Here is a 13,864-nt window from a genome sequence, read left to right on the forward strand (position 1 = left end):
GCTTTTAAACAAATCCCTGAAAACCAATCTCTTCGGAGAAACCTATCCTAGCCACACCTAACAACTGTATTTTAATGTTGTCCATCTGATCATCCCCCACAGCTACTACCCTTTGTTTCACTTGACCCTCCCTTCTAGATTGTAAGCGCTAACAAGCAAGGCCCTCTGATCCCTCCTGTATTGTACCATCTTCCCCGATGTTGTAAAGCATTGCGCAAACTCTTGGCGCTATATAAATCCTGTATAATAATAATAATAATAATAATAATAATAATAATAATAATAATAATAAATGCTTTTTGAGATTTTTATTACCAAAAATCTGTAGAAGAATACATATCGGCCTAAACTGAGGAAAAAATTAGCTTTTTTTTAAAAATAAAAAATTTGGGCTATTACAGCAAAAAGTACAAAATACATATATATTCTTTCCAAAATTGTCACTCTTTTGTTTATTGCGCAAAAAATAAAAACCGAAGAGATAAGATGATCAAATACCGCCAAAAGAAAGCTCTATTTGTGGGTAAAAGGATGTCTATTTTATTTGGGTGCAGCATCACGCGACCGTGCAATTGTCAGTTAAAGCGACGCAGTGCCAAATCAGAAAAAATGGCCTGGTCATTGAACAGCCAATTCTTCCGGGGCTGAAGTCGTTAAACAAGGACCTTTATATCAAGCTCATCAAAAGTAAAGCTCAATAAAAGCTTACAGTGCTTTCAATAATAGTGGCTTCGCCCTGCAGTATTCCTCTCCATGGCAAAGTGCTTTTCTTCCCCCCTTTCCTCTTTCCCACGAACTCCCTGAATGTAACCAATAATAGACCCAATAGTGTGATACCATAAAAATAAGTGACTTTATTAAATAGGAAATTACTCATAGGATTTATCAAAAATTAACACAAAGTTCATTGCATTCAGGTAATGCCGCTGGGATAACTCAAATAAACTGTGCACAGAGCATAACAGCTGGCCAGGCAGTATCTCACCCAGACAGCACAGATTGGCAGCCCACTTCCGATAACTGCTAAACCACACCCCAACATGTTTCGTCATCACAGACTTTTTTCACATAAAGAACCATTGAGAATTGGCTTTAAGGACTTCATGGACTATTTCCAAAGCAAGTGTCACTTGCTTTGGATAGTGAATGAAGACATATGCACATTGGACATTGGGTGATTTTTTTTTTATATAGATTGTAATTATTGTTTTTGCATGCATTGCACATTAACTTTATTTGCACAGTGTTGCATAGCAATTTATGTTTTGTATGAATTCACTTTTACTATTATTACAGTGATAGCTGAAACCTTTTGAGTTCCGTGCTTTCCCCTAAGCACATTGATCATAGGGGGTTGCTCATTTGACACTCATAGAACACCTTTTTTTCAGTAAATACATGTCTTTCTCTGATCAATAGACACCACTGCCAATCCTCACCACCTCATCCAATCAGTGTATGATATGTATATATATAAAAAAAAAAAAAAAAAAAAAATACAAAGTGTTCTATGAATGACGGCAGTGTGGAGCAAATAACCCCCAGTGTGCAGAAGGGAAGCCACTCACATAGAACCTGAGTAGGACCCGGAAGATTGTGATTATGACTGTAGTATATAGGTGTGCGCGGGGGTGTGCCAAGTGTGCCTGGGCACACCCTAATCACTACTTGTGGTGCCAATTTCCCTTACTGCCCTGGCTTCCACCTGTGTTGGCCCCCACACCCTGCAGATTTAGGAGGGAATCCTCTCCTCTCAGCTGCTGTGGGGGATGTTTCAGGATGGAGAGTGGAGGAAGGGGCTAGTAAATATGTAATTTACCAGCACCTTCCTTTTCTAAATGAACACACTCACTCACTGTGTTCATTCATAACTGAAGTATAGCAAGCTTCAGATTGTGAATGAACAGAAAGCCTCTCAGCACAGAGCACTTCCCATTCATTCATTGTCCCCTGCAGCTGAGATTGCAGAGAAAGGCATGTGTGTTTGAGCTTTGGGGTGCACACCCTAATGCAATAAGCTGCCCACACCTACGCTGTAGTAGCACTGACTACTACAATGATTGCCCACTTTTCCAACAGCCCCTCTGGTTTGAGATATGCATGTTACAGTGTATAAGTATGGAATTAAAATACTTGGAGTTTAGTTTTAAGAGGTAATAAAACACCTTGCTGAACAATATAGTTCAGATTGTAATCCATTTGCTATACAAGGAAACTAAAAGTGATCAGAATTTAAATTAAAAAAGATGATATAACTTAAAGGTTTGGCCGGAAAAAAGAAGACATTTTAAAATTTCAAATTAGCAGTCAACTGTCTTGAATAAATTTTTAATAATTCTATAAATTAATACGATGCAAATACAAAATGCATCTTTGGAGTTTGCAATATCATTTGGAAGGAAATTTATGAGAAAAAATTACATCTTTACATAAATCCATATTCGTTGTTATTAGTATTATAATGCCCAAAAATATATATGCTTATTATAGATAGTCAGAACATTTTTTGTTGCCTTTAGATTTTTATTTTGAATATCATTAATATGTACAGTAGATACAGGACCCTCTGATCCCTCTTGTATTGTATCTGTACTGCCTCCCTCCATTTTGTAAAGCACTGAACTATAGGGCTATATGAAACCTGTATTATGATGATTATGACGATGATGATGATCATAATAATATTGAGGATGTAATTCATAATTTTACCACTAGATGTCATAGGATTATACTTTATATGTCTTCATTTAGTAAACGTTGTTTTCTGGGCAAAAATAAAATACATAAATCTAATAAGTCTAAGTTTACACTGCCGTGATACGATTTTGATCTGACTTTAAATGTGATTATGTAGCACTACTTGGATAGAACTTGGATGCATCTTTTTTTTTTTTAAATCAAGTGACAAAGTTTAAGGTTTATACAGAAAAGAAAATGCAACATACACGCAAAAAAGAAAAAAGAAAACAACTGAAAAGAAACCAATTGGCCATTGGTACTATTAGGAACTTGGATGCACCAACCTTTGGATGTACCCTTCTGTATATCTGTAACCCCCCCCTGCACATCTGTACCCTCCCCTCTTTATCTCTATACCCTCCCGCAGGAGGAGGACCGAGGAAAGGGAGGAGGGTCATGCTGAGATGACACCCCCCTCCCCAATGTGTGGCACCTGGGGTGGTCTGACCCCTGTTGGCAATGGTAAGGCTGCATTGTTGGGGACACTGATTAAGCTGCGCTGATGGGGACACTGATCAGGCTGCGCTGATGGGGACACTGATCAGGCTGCACTGATGGGGACACTGATCAGGCTGCACTGATGGGGACACTGGTGATTCCGCATTGCTGGGCACTGGTAAAGCTACATTTGGATGAGCACTGAGGAGTGAGCAGCCCGGCCTGGGCCCCACTTTGCACAATCAACACAGGTGGGCTGAGGACAGTGTGTGTGTGTGTATATATATATATATATATATATATATATATATATATATATATATATATATATATATATATATATACATATACATATACATATACACACACACACACACACACACACACACATACACACACAGTATCTCACAAAAGTGAGTACACCCCTAACATTTTTGTAAATATTTTATTATATATTTTCATGCGACAACACTGAAGAAATTACACTTTGCTATAATGTAAAGTAGTGAGTGTACAGCGTGTAAATTTTCTCTCCCCTCAAAATAACACACAGCCACTAATGCCTATACCGCAAAAGTGAGTACACCCCCAAGTGAAAATGTCCAAATGTGACTTGTTAGTGTTACAAGGTCTCAGGTGTGAATGGGGAGCAGGTGTGTTAAATTCGGTGTTATCGCTCTCACTCTCTCATTCTGGTCACTGGAAGTTCAACATGGTACCTCATGGCAAAGAGCTCTCTAAAGGATCTGAAAAAAAGAATTGTTGCTCTACATAAAAATGGCGTAGGGTATGAGAAGATTGCCAAGACCCTGAAGCTGACCCCCTCACCCCGCTCTTTCATCCCCTCAACCCTATCTCCTACCTCCTCCCCCTTTCTCTCACCCCCTCACCACTGCCTCTCTTTTACCTCCTCTTCTCACCCCCCCCCCTTTTTACCTCCCTCCCCTCACCTCTTTCCCTCCTCAGGGGGTGGGGGCCCCATGAGGTAGGCTTCACGCGGCCCCAATAATGTCTAACAGCAGCCCTGTGAGTGAATGCACCAGTTCGGATGCATCTCGATTCCTGTGTCTTGCGAACACAATTCCTCCAAGCCCCCAAGTCGCCCCCCCCCCTACACACACACACACACAAAATGGAAGGAAGGAAGGAAGAAAAATAGCACTACAGTAGAGCAGCTCCACCCCCAAACTCCAGCTCTCACACTGCCTGGCTCAAAGCGGGGAGTCTGTGGGGAGGGGGGTTCTGACTGCTGGTGACCACTTAGAGACCCCCTCCATTATATCAGCAACCCCCTACTTAGAGACCTCTATTATCACCTCTATTACCTTATAGACATGTGCGTTTCGTTCCGTACGAATCTCGAATTCGTACGAATTTCCCTAAATTCGTACGTTCGGGAGGATCCGAAAAACGAATTGCCACGCGTCCAAATTTTGTACGCAATACGAACTTTTGTTTACGAATTTCGGATCAGTTGTCGTTGCATCGATGACTCAGTCATTATGCTTATTATGAGGGGCTCCCTCCATCCCTGTGCTATGCTGACTTCCTCCTGGGGCTGTACCTCTGCTGTGCTCATTATGAGGGGTTTCCACCATTCATGTGCTGTGCTGACATACTGAGCACAGCAGGGGTACAGCCCCAGGAGGAAGTCAGCACAGCACAGGGATGGTGGGAGCCCCTCATAATGAGCACATGGCTGCCATGCACAGCTGCTCCAATTTTGATCCCCCGCACTATACGGGGTCACTGGAAATTATTTGGTGTTACCAAGCATGTGCTCTCCGCACATCCCTGGTGACCCCAAACAGTGCGGGGGGATCTATTGAAACTGGAGCAGGCGAAAACTGGACCAGCGGTGCATGGCAGACAATCCGCTTCTCTCTTTCATTTTCAAATCTTAACGGAACGAACTGAAGAGAAGCTGATTGGTTGTCATGGGCAACTGCTCCGGATTCTGTTCGCTACAATTTTGATCAATTTCCCTAAAGGTCTTTTTATCTGTTCTAGCAGTCATATGCATAAATGAGAAGAATGGTGGGGGCACATCAGGGCACATTGGAGCACATCAGGATACATTGGGGCACATCAGGGCATATTGGAGCACATTGGGGCACATCAGGGCATATTGGAGCACATCGGAGCACATTGGGGCACATCAAGGCATATTGGGGCACATTGGGGAACATCAGGTTACAGCGTTTACCAGCCAGCATGCAGAGTAGCGCAGGAAGCGTGTGTAATAAGTTCTCTCTCTGCTCCTTCCTGGTGGCACCTCCTCTTCTCGTCCATCCCAGATGATGTCACAAGCAAATAGGGGTAGATGAAAAGCGAGGGGAGGGATTGTGTGGAGGGACAGGGACCAACTACTAAGACCAAATGGCCATCTCTGCTGCAGACAGTCAGTTCAAGGAATGTTCAGAGTGAGGGAGGGGTACCCCAGCTTTGGCAAATTGATTTTCAAAAATGCTAACTGCTCCATTAGCTGGGGGACAGCTGGGATCTTTGGGGTGACAGGATGTTTCCCGTCACAGAAAACACCCACTCACTCTGGACACTTGTCGGAGGGCAGGACAGTAGCTCCTTGGCAATATCTGCGAGGGCAGGCCACTCCTCGCTCTTCTCCTGCCAAAAAAACATTGGATCTGTGGTGGGGAGCACTGGTGGGGTTGACAAATAGGACATGACAACCTCCTTTGCTGATATGGGTTTCTTGGGGTGCACTATGCTGGAGGTTCCCATTAGGGTGTCAAGTGCCTCAGCCAAGACAGAAGATGCTCCGCTGGCAGGAGCTCTGCTCACTTCACTAGATGATACATGGGAGTCGGGGTCTTCAATATCTTCTTCCTCCTCTTCCTCTTCTCCCAGCCTTACCATCTGCCTTTCCCTCTGACGCACCCTGTTGATTAGTCTGTCCCGCCATGTTGTCAGAGCACTACACTGCACAGCCATTTTGCCCTTGATGCGAGGGTCACACATGGCAGCCAACATCAGTTCTGGGCAAGAGGCGGTCAACTCCTGCGTGCACCTGCCCAACTCCTTCAGAAATATGTTTAGCAGAGCCAACACATCAGGTTGAGGGCCACCACCAGGCACAGGTTCCTCAGCCGACTTGAACCGCTCCAATTTGCTCTGAAGGTGGTTGAAGAGTGGGAACACATGACCAATGCTGGCATCCTCACGGCTTAGGTGTTCTGTGATAGAGAGGAAAGGTTTGAGGACTGCCACAATCTGCCCAATTATGGCCCAGTCCTCCCTGCCTAAAGGTCTCTCTATGCCAATGTTATGATCACAGGCCATGGCATGGAGAGCCTTCTGCTGCTCAAGGATGCGTTCCAGCATTGCTAGGGTTGAATTCCACCTAGTCCACTCATCCTGTTTTAGGCAGTGTTCTGGAAGGCCTGCCTTCCTCTGTTCCACCCTGAGGAGGTGGCTGTCCCTCACACTCTTGTTGGAAGATGGCTGGCCACTTCCATCAGAGTCCACCACTTTGGACAGCCTTCCATCGCTGCCAGAAATGGTCTCCAGCAACCGAAAACTGAGTTACCACTTGGTGGAGAAGGTGGGCTGAGCAGCACACATCCACAAAGCTGCCATCCCTTACAGCCTTGACCATGTTGCTGCCTCCATCAGTGACAGCCAATCCGGTAGTTCCTGTCTGCCTGTCCAAACCACTGCAACAACATTTTCTGCAGGGCTTGCAGGATATTTCACACTGTGTGCTTTTCATCAAGCACCTCAGCGTGCAGGAGGAAGAAACGGTGCCCATGCTTGTCAACTGCTGACGAGGATCCAGATGTTTGAACTACATCATGGGACACCTTGGCCTGCCACCAATGTGCCGTCAGGGAAAGGAAGGCATGCTGGGCACTACACAGGTCAGGTGCACTGCCTGTCCACCTGCCCTTCCAATCTCCTCCTTGAGCACCCCGACACAAGACCTGTATAAGGCTGGCACCACAGTTTGGCTGAAGGTTTTACGTGATGGCACACGGTACTGTGGTGCAACAGCAATGCACATATAATACTGTATGAATAGTGGTGTAAATCAATTCCAAAATGTGCTGTGCTAATATCCAATGTATCTAACTCAAAAGTAGTTTACAAATTGGATATTAGGACAACACATTTTGGAATAGATTTTTTCATACACTATTATATGTGAGTGGAGATTGAACAGTATATACAGTATCTCACAAAAGTGAGTATACCCCTCACATTTTTGTAAATATGTTATTATATATTTTCATGTGATAACACTGAAGAAATCACACTTTGCTACAATGTACAGTTTTGAGTGTACAGTACAGCTTGTATAACAGTGTAAATTTGCTGTCCACTCAAAATAACACAGCCATTAATGTCTAAACCACTGGCAACAAAAGTGAGTACACCCCTAAATGAAAATGTCCAAATTGTGCCCAATTAGCCATTTTCCCTCCCCAGCCTCATGTGACTCGTTAGTGTTACAGGGTCTCAGGTGAGAATCTGGAGAAGGTGTGTTAAATTTGGTGTTATCGCTCTATCTCATACTGGTCACTGGAAGTTCAACATGGCACCTCGTGGCACAGAACTCTCTGAGGATCTAAAAAAAAAAAAAAAAGAATTGTTGCTCTACATAAAGATGGCTTAGGCTATAAGAAGAATGCCAAGACCCTGAAACAGAGCTGCAGCATGGTGGCCAAGACCATACAGTTATTTAACAGGACAAGTTCAACTCAGAACAGGCCTTGCCATGGTCGACCAAAGAAGTTGAGTGCACATGCTCAGCGTCATATCCGGAGGTTGACTTTGGGAAATAGACGTATGAGTGCTGCCAGCATTACTGCAGAGGTTGAAGGGGTGGGGGGTCAGCCTGTCAGTGCTCAGATTATACACTGCACACTGCATCAAATTGGTCTGCATGGCTGTCGTCCCAGAAAAAAGCCTCTTCTAAAGATGGTGCACTAGAAAGCCTGCAAACAGTTTGCCGAAAACAATCAGACTAAGGACATGAATTACTGGAACCATGTCCTGTGGTCTGATGAGAGCAAGATAAACTTATTTAGGTCAGATGATGTCAAGTGTGTGTGGCGGCAACCAGGTGAGGAGTACAAAGACAAGTGTGTATTGCTTACAGTCAAGCATGGTGGTGGTGGGAGTATCATGAGTGCTGGTGGCACTGGGGAGCTACAGTTTATCGAAGGAACCATGAATGACAACATGTACTGGGACATACTAAAGCAGATCATGATCCCCTCCCTTCGAAGACTGGGCCGCAGGGCAGTATTCCAACATGATAATGACCCCTAGCACACCTCCAAGATGACCACTGGCTTGCTAAAGATGCTGAAGTTTAAGTTGATGGACTGGCCAAACGTGTCTCCAGGCCTAAAACCTATTGAGCATCTGTGGGGCATACTCAAAGGGAAGGTGGAGGAGTGCTAGGTTTCTAACATCCACCAGCTACATGATGTTGTCATGGAGATGTGGAAGAGGACTCCAGTGGCAACCTGTGAAGCTCTGGTGAACTCCATGGCCAAAAGGGTTAAGGCAGTGCTGGAAGATAATCGTGGTCACACAAAATATTGACACTTTTGGCCCAGTTTGGACATTTCACTTAGGGGTGTACTCAGTTTTGTTGCCAGTGGGTTTAGACATGAATGGCTGTATGTTGAGTTATTTTGAGTGGACAGCAAACTTACACGTTACATTGTAGCAAAGTGTCATATCTTCAGTGTTTTCACATGAAAAGATATAATAAAATATTTACAAAAATGTGAGGGGTGTACTCACTTTTGTGAGATATTGTATATACAGTTGTGCTCATAAGTTTACATACCCTGGCAGAATTTATGATTTCTTGCCCATTTTTCAGAGAATATGAATGATAACACAAAAACATTTTTCACTCATGGTTAGTGTCTGGCTGAAGCCATTTATTATCAATCAACTGTGTTTACTTTAGGGATGAGCTCAATGTTCGGGTCAAACATAAGTTCGACTCAAACATCGGGTGTTCACCTGTTCACTGAAGAGTGAACATTATGGACGTTCATGGAAAATTTGAGCGCCGCGGAATGCCCCATAATGCACTGCGAGATCACAGTGTATTTCTGTATGATGATTGGCCAAAGCATGCACCTGACCTGCATGCTTTGGTCAGTCACAGAGAGCCATAATTGGCCAAAGGTGCCTCTGGCCAATCATGACTCAGGAGGACTAAGTCAACCCCCACACTATACAAGGCTGCTTATATGGCGGCCATGTGTAGTGTTAGCGTGGACAGAGAGATGGCTTAATTTTGATTAACCGCTAGCCGACCAGCCGCCACAGTTGTACTGCGGCAGGTTGCCAGGGCTGTGCAAATCGCCGTAGCTGTACGTCACTCCTTTAAGATGTTACAGCAAGCGCGTGCGCCGCTCGTGACAGAGCGAGATCTGGGATCTGTGTGTCACAAATCCTGGTTCTATCAGGGGAGAGGAGACAGATCGGGTGTTAATACTAAGTTCGTACTTAGTTCATACTAAGTATGAACACCGATCGGTCTCCTCCCCTAGTCAGTCCCATCCCCTCACAGTTAGAACACACCTAGGGAAGGCAGTGTAATATATATATATATATATATATATATATATATATATATATATATATATATATATATATATATATACACATACATCCAGCCTATATCAACAGTGCATTCCATGGTGTACTGTTTCTAATACACTTCAGGCGGAGTACACAGTATCTAATACAGGTTGTACTACTCTTCCTTCTGGTGGTGTACACAGTATAAAATACAGTGCAGCCATTGTACAGTTTCTAATATAGTGAAGGCGGTGCACACAGTATCTAATGCAGTGTGTACAGTTTCTACTACACTTCTGGTGGTGTACACAGTACACAATACAGTGTAGTCGTAGTAGAGTTTCTACTACTTTTCTGGTGGTGTACACAGTATCTAATACAGTATGTACAGTTTCTACTACACTTCTAGTGGTGTACACAGTACACATTACAGTGCAGCCATAGTGCAGTTTCTAATACACTTCAGGTGGTGTAAACAGTATTTAATACAGTGTAGTGTGGTGTGGCAAAACATAAAATACATCATGTCCGGAAGGTCACCAAGAAGAGGCAGATGCTCACAGCCACCAAAAGAGGGCAAGCAGCCTCTGTGTCTAAAGTCAACAGTGGTGGTCGTGGACATGGTGCATCCTCTGCAGGTGGCCGTGGGACATGCCTGTCCTTTTTTTCTGCTGCTGGCCGTGTTATTGAGCCAGGACATGCAGAAGAGTTGGTGGAGCGGATAACACCGTCCTTATACTACTCATCTTCTGTCACCCAGGCTCAAAGTAGTTTGACTTCCAACGCAGCTGCTAAAGTGGCCTATTCCACTGACTCTTTGTCCACAGTCACGCTTTCCATAGCCCCAACATAGTGCACGGAGGAGTCCCCAGAATTATTCGACCACAGTGTCGGATATATGCTCTTGGAGAATGCACAGTGATTTGAAGGCTCCGATATTGGTTCCCAGATTGATGAAGGGAGACACGTGAGCTTAGGGAGAAGGGGTGCCACAGCAGGACAAGAAACTGGCAGTCATGTTCCCCCAGCTGCAGCATACTGTTAAGTTTGCTCCAGTGACGAGGAGGAAGGGGATGATGAGACTCTCCTCCACCCCCTCTTCTTCTTCCTCTATGGCCATTTCTGCAAATTTCTCCTCTGAACAAGTGGTGGTCCGTAAGCATTCAATGGGCTATGCAAGCAGTCAGGCTAAAAGATGCCATGCGGCGTGTGAGTCGGTCTGCCTAGAGGACAGGTGCCACCCTGGGGCAGAGATTCTGTCAGCTCTGCAGGGGCAGGCTCAGAGGTGGTTGACGCCATGCTAATTTCAGCCAGAAATGGTTGTATGTGACAATGGCACCAACCTTCTCTCCGCCCTCTGGTAGGGACACTTGACCCATGTTCCATGTTTGGCACACGTCCTGTATTTGGTGGTGCAGTGGTTCTTGAGCAGGTACCCAGGCTTACAGGATCTCCTGAGGGAGGCCAGAAAAGTCTGTGATCATTTCTGCCGGTCATACAATGCCAAACCTCGGATGGCTGACATTTAAAGAGAATGCAACCTGCCCACCAACTGCCTCATTTGTGACATGCCCACCAGCTGGAACTCAATGATGGCAATGCTGCAGCGGCTACACACACACACATCAGAGGGCAAGCAATGTGTACCTGTGTGAGTATGGCAACAGGGTCAGGGGAGCTTGGCTTCTTTTTGCCATGGCAGTGGCTACTGATCAAGGATGCATGCACTGTCCTGTTACCATCTGAGGAGGCCACAAGGATGGTGAGCAGCAACAATGCATGCATTAGTGACAGTCTTCCTGTTGGAGCACACGCTTTGTGGAATCATGGACAGGGCACTTGAGGCAGTACAGCGGGAGGAAGAGGAGAACTCCCTTACCTCTCAGGGCCCTCTTTATGCAGGTAGCATTCCTGCGGGCCCGCGAAACACACAGGAAGAAGAGGTGGAGGATTGTGTCAGCATGGATGTAGAGGATAATACTCAGCAGCAATCTTCAAGGGATGGTTTTCAGTCCCCAGAAACCGAAGGAGTTGTACGTGGCTGGGAGGAGTTAGTTACAGATCATGTGATCCTTAGCGACCCAGAGAATCGAAAGCCTCTGCAAATATACGCTGCATGGACTGCCTGATTCTGCAAAGCCTGTGAAAGGACCCTAGGATTCGTGGTATCAAGGAGAGAGCTGCCCTAGCATCAGTTTTTGTCCGTCGGACTAGCATACACACGAACGGATTTCTCGGTCCGGCTGAGTTCCCGTGGAAAGATTTAAAACATGTTCTATTTCTAAAGTCCACCGGATTTTTGGCAAGCAAAGGATGGAGCCCACACAAGATCGAATTGTCCGACAGACTCATTCCGTCTGACCTTTGCTGTCAAAAAGTCTGGTCGTGTGTACGTGGCATTACACACTGATATTTGATATGTTAGATTATAAAAATTGCAAGGTTTAGTACATTTACTGAGACATTTTAAAAATGAAAATAGGTGTACATACCTTAGGGTACACTGGCTGTAATATCTCAGTTCTTTCTCTGTATAAATACAAATTAGACATGTGATTCAGAAGTAAGAACATGAAAGCATCTGTAGATAAAATGGAAGCACGCACCAATAAAAATGTATTGGGAAAAAACAAAACAAATAAAATTAAACTTATTTAACCTCCTCGCGCCCGCCCTATAGCCGAATTACGGCCGTAGAGCAGGCGCGTTCGTTTGGGCGGTCGTCCCTGGACGGCCTGATGTTTACTTCCGCAATGCGCGCCGCCGCGGGCGCGCATCGCGGAAGTTCTGTGTTCGCCGTGTCCCCCGGGGACAGGCAAACACAGATCGCTGTAAACGGCCAATCACAGCGGCCGTTTACAGCGTGATCGGCGTGTCCAATGGGAGATGATCTCATATGTAAACATATGAGATCATCTCGCAGCGCCGCTCTCCTTCCTCGCACAGACAGTGCGAGAGGGGAGAGATGAACGGCTGCAGCGGCAGCCGTTCTGATTCTGGAAAAAAAAATAATTAAAAAAATGAAATAAAAAGTGCCATCCGCCCCCAGCAGTGCCATCCGCCCCCAGCAGTGCCATCCGCCCCCAGCAGTGCTATCTGCCCCAGTGCCATCCACCCCAGTGCTACCTGCCCCCAGTGCCATCCACCCCAGTGCTACCTGCCCCCAGTGCCATCCACCCCAGTGCTACCTGCCCCTAGTGCCATCCACCCCAGTGCTACCTGCCCCTAGTGCCATCCACCCCAGTGCTACCTGCCCCTAGTGCCATCCACCCCAGTGCTACCTGCCCCTAGTGCCATCCACCCCAGTGCTACCTGCCCCCAGTGCCATCCACCCCAGTGCTACCTGCCCCCAGTGCCATCCACCCCAGTGCCACCTGCCGTCAGTGCCACCTGCCCCCAGTGCCACCTGCCGTCAGTGCCACCTGCCGTCAGTGCCACCTGCCGTCAGTGCCACCTGCCGTCAGTGCCACGTGTCATCAGTGCCACATAGTGCCATCTGTCATCAGTGCCACGTATCAGTGCCATTTGTCATCAGTGCCACCTGTCAGTGTCACGTGCCATCTGTTGTCAGTGTCACGTGTCATCAATGCCACTTATCAGTGCCATCTGTCATCAGTGTCACGCGTCATCGGTGGCATGTATTAGTGCCATCTGTCATCGGTGGCACATATTAGTGCCATGTATTAGTGCCATCTGTCATCGGTGCCACGTTTCAGTGCCACGTGTCATCAGTGCCACGTATTAGTGCCACGTATAAGTGCCACGCGTCATCAGTGCCACATATTAGTGCCATCTGTCATCAGTGCCACATATTAGTGCCATCTGTCATCAGTGCCACCTGTCATCATTGCCACGTATCAGTGCCATCTGTCATCAGTGTCACGTGTCATTGTCCTGGTGCTTCAAAAGTGTAATAAATAGTCAACAAGTTAGATGTGTAATTTATGTTCCTAGAACACATGATGGCGCTACCTGCATGTTGGGCCTCTCTATGTGGCCAGGCTGTGAAAAAGTCCCACACATGTGGTATTGTAATACTCAGGAGGAGTAGCAGAATTTTTTGGGGGGTGTCATTTGTGGTATACACATGCCACGTGAGAGAAATAACCTATTACAA

The 13,864-nt window shown here is 45.8% G+C and overlaps 1 protein-coding gene across 2 annotated transcripts in view; it reads right to left on the minus strand.

Moving 5' to 3' along the window:
* TRAT1 (T cell receptor associated transmembrane adaptor 1) overlaps positions 1-13,864 on the minus strand; it is a 91,491-nt gene that overhangs the window by 15,198 nt on the left and 62,429 nt on the right. For both annotated transcript variants that reach the window (XR_013274576.1, XM_077482440.1), the window contains exon 3: positions 12,240-12,276. Coding sequence is in view for 1 of the 2 variants with exons in the window: in XM_077482440.1 (XP_077338566.1) it covers positions 12,240-12,276 (37 nt within the window). In the remaining variant the exon portion in view is untranslated. The remainder of the gene's footprint in view (positions 1-12,239; positions 12,277-13,864) is intronic.

This window comes from Lithobates pipiens, unplaced genomic scaffold (assembly GCF_037356315.1).
Source record: "Lithobates pipiens isolate NorthernLeopardFrog02 unplaced genomic scaffold, aLitPip1_a1.2 Scaffold_16, whole genome shotgun sequence".
Taxonomy (NCBI): Eukaryota; Metazoa; Chordata; class Amphibia; order Anura; family Ranidae; genus Lithobates; species Lithobates pipiens.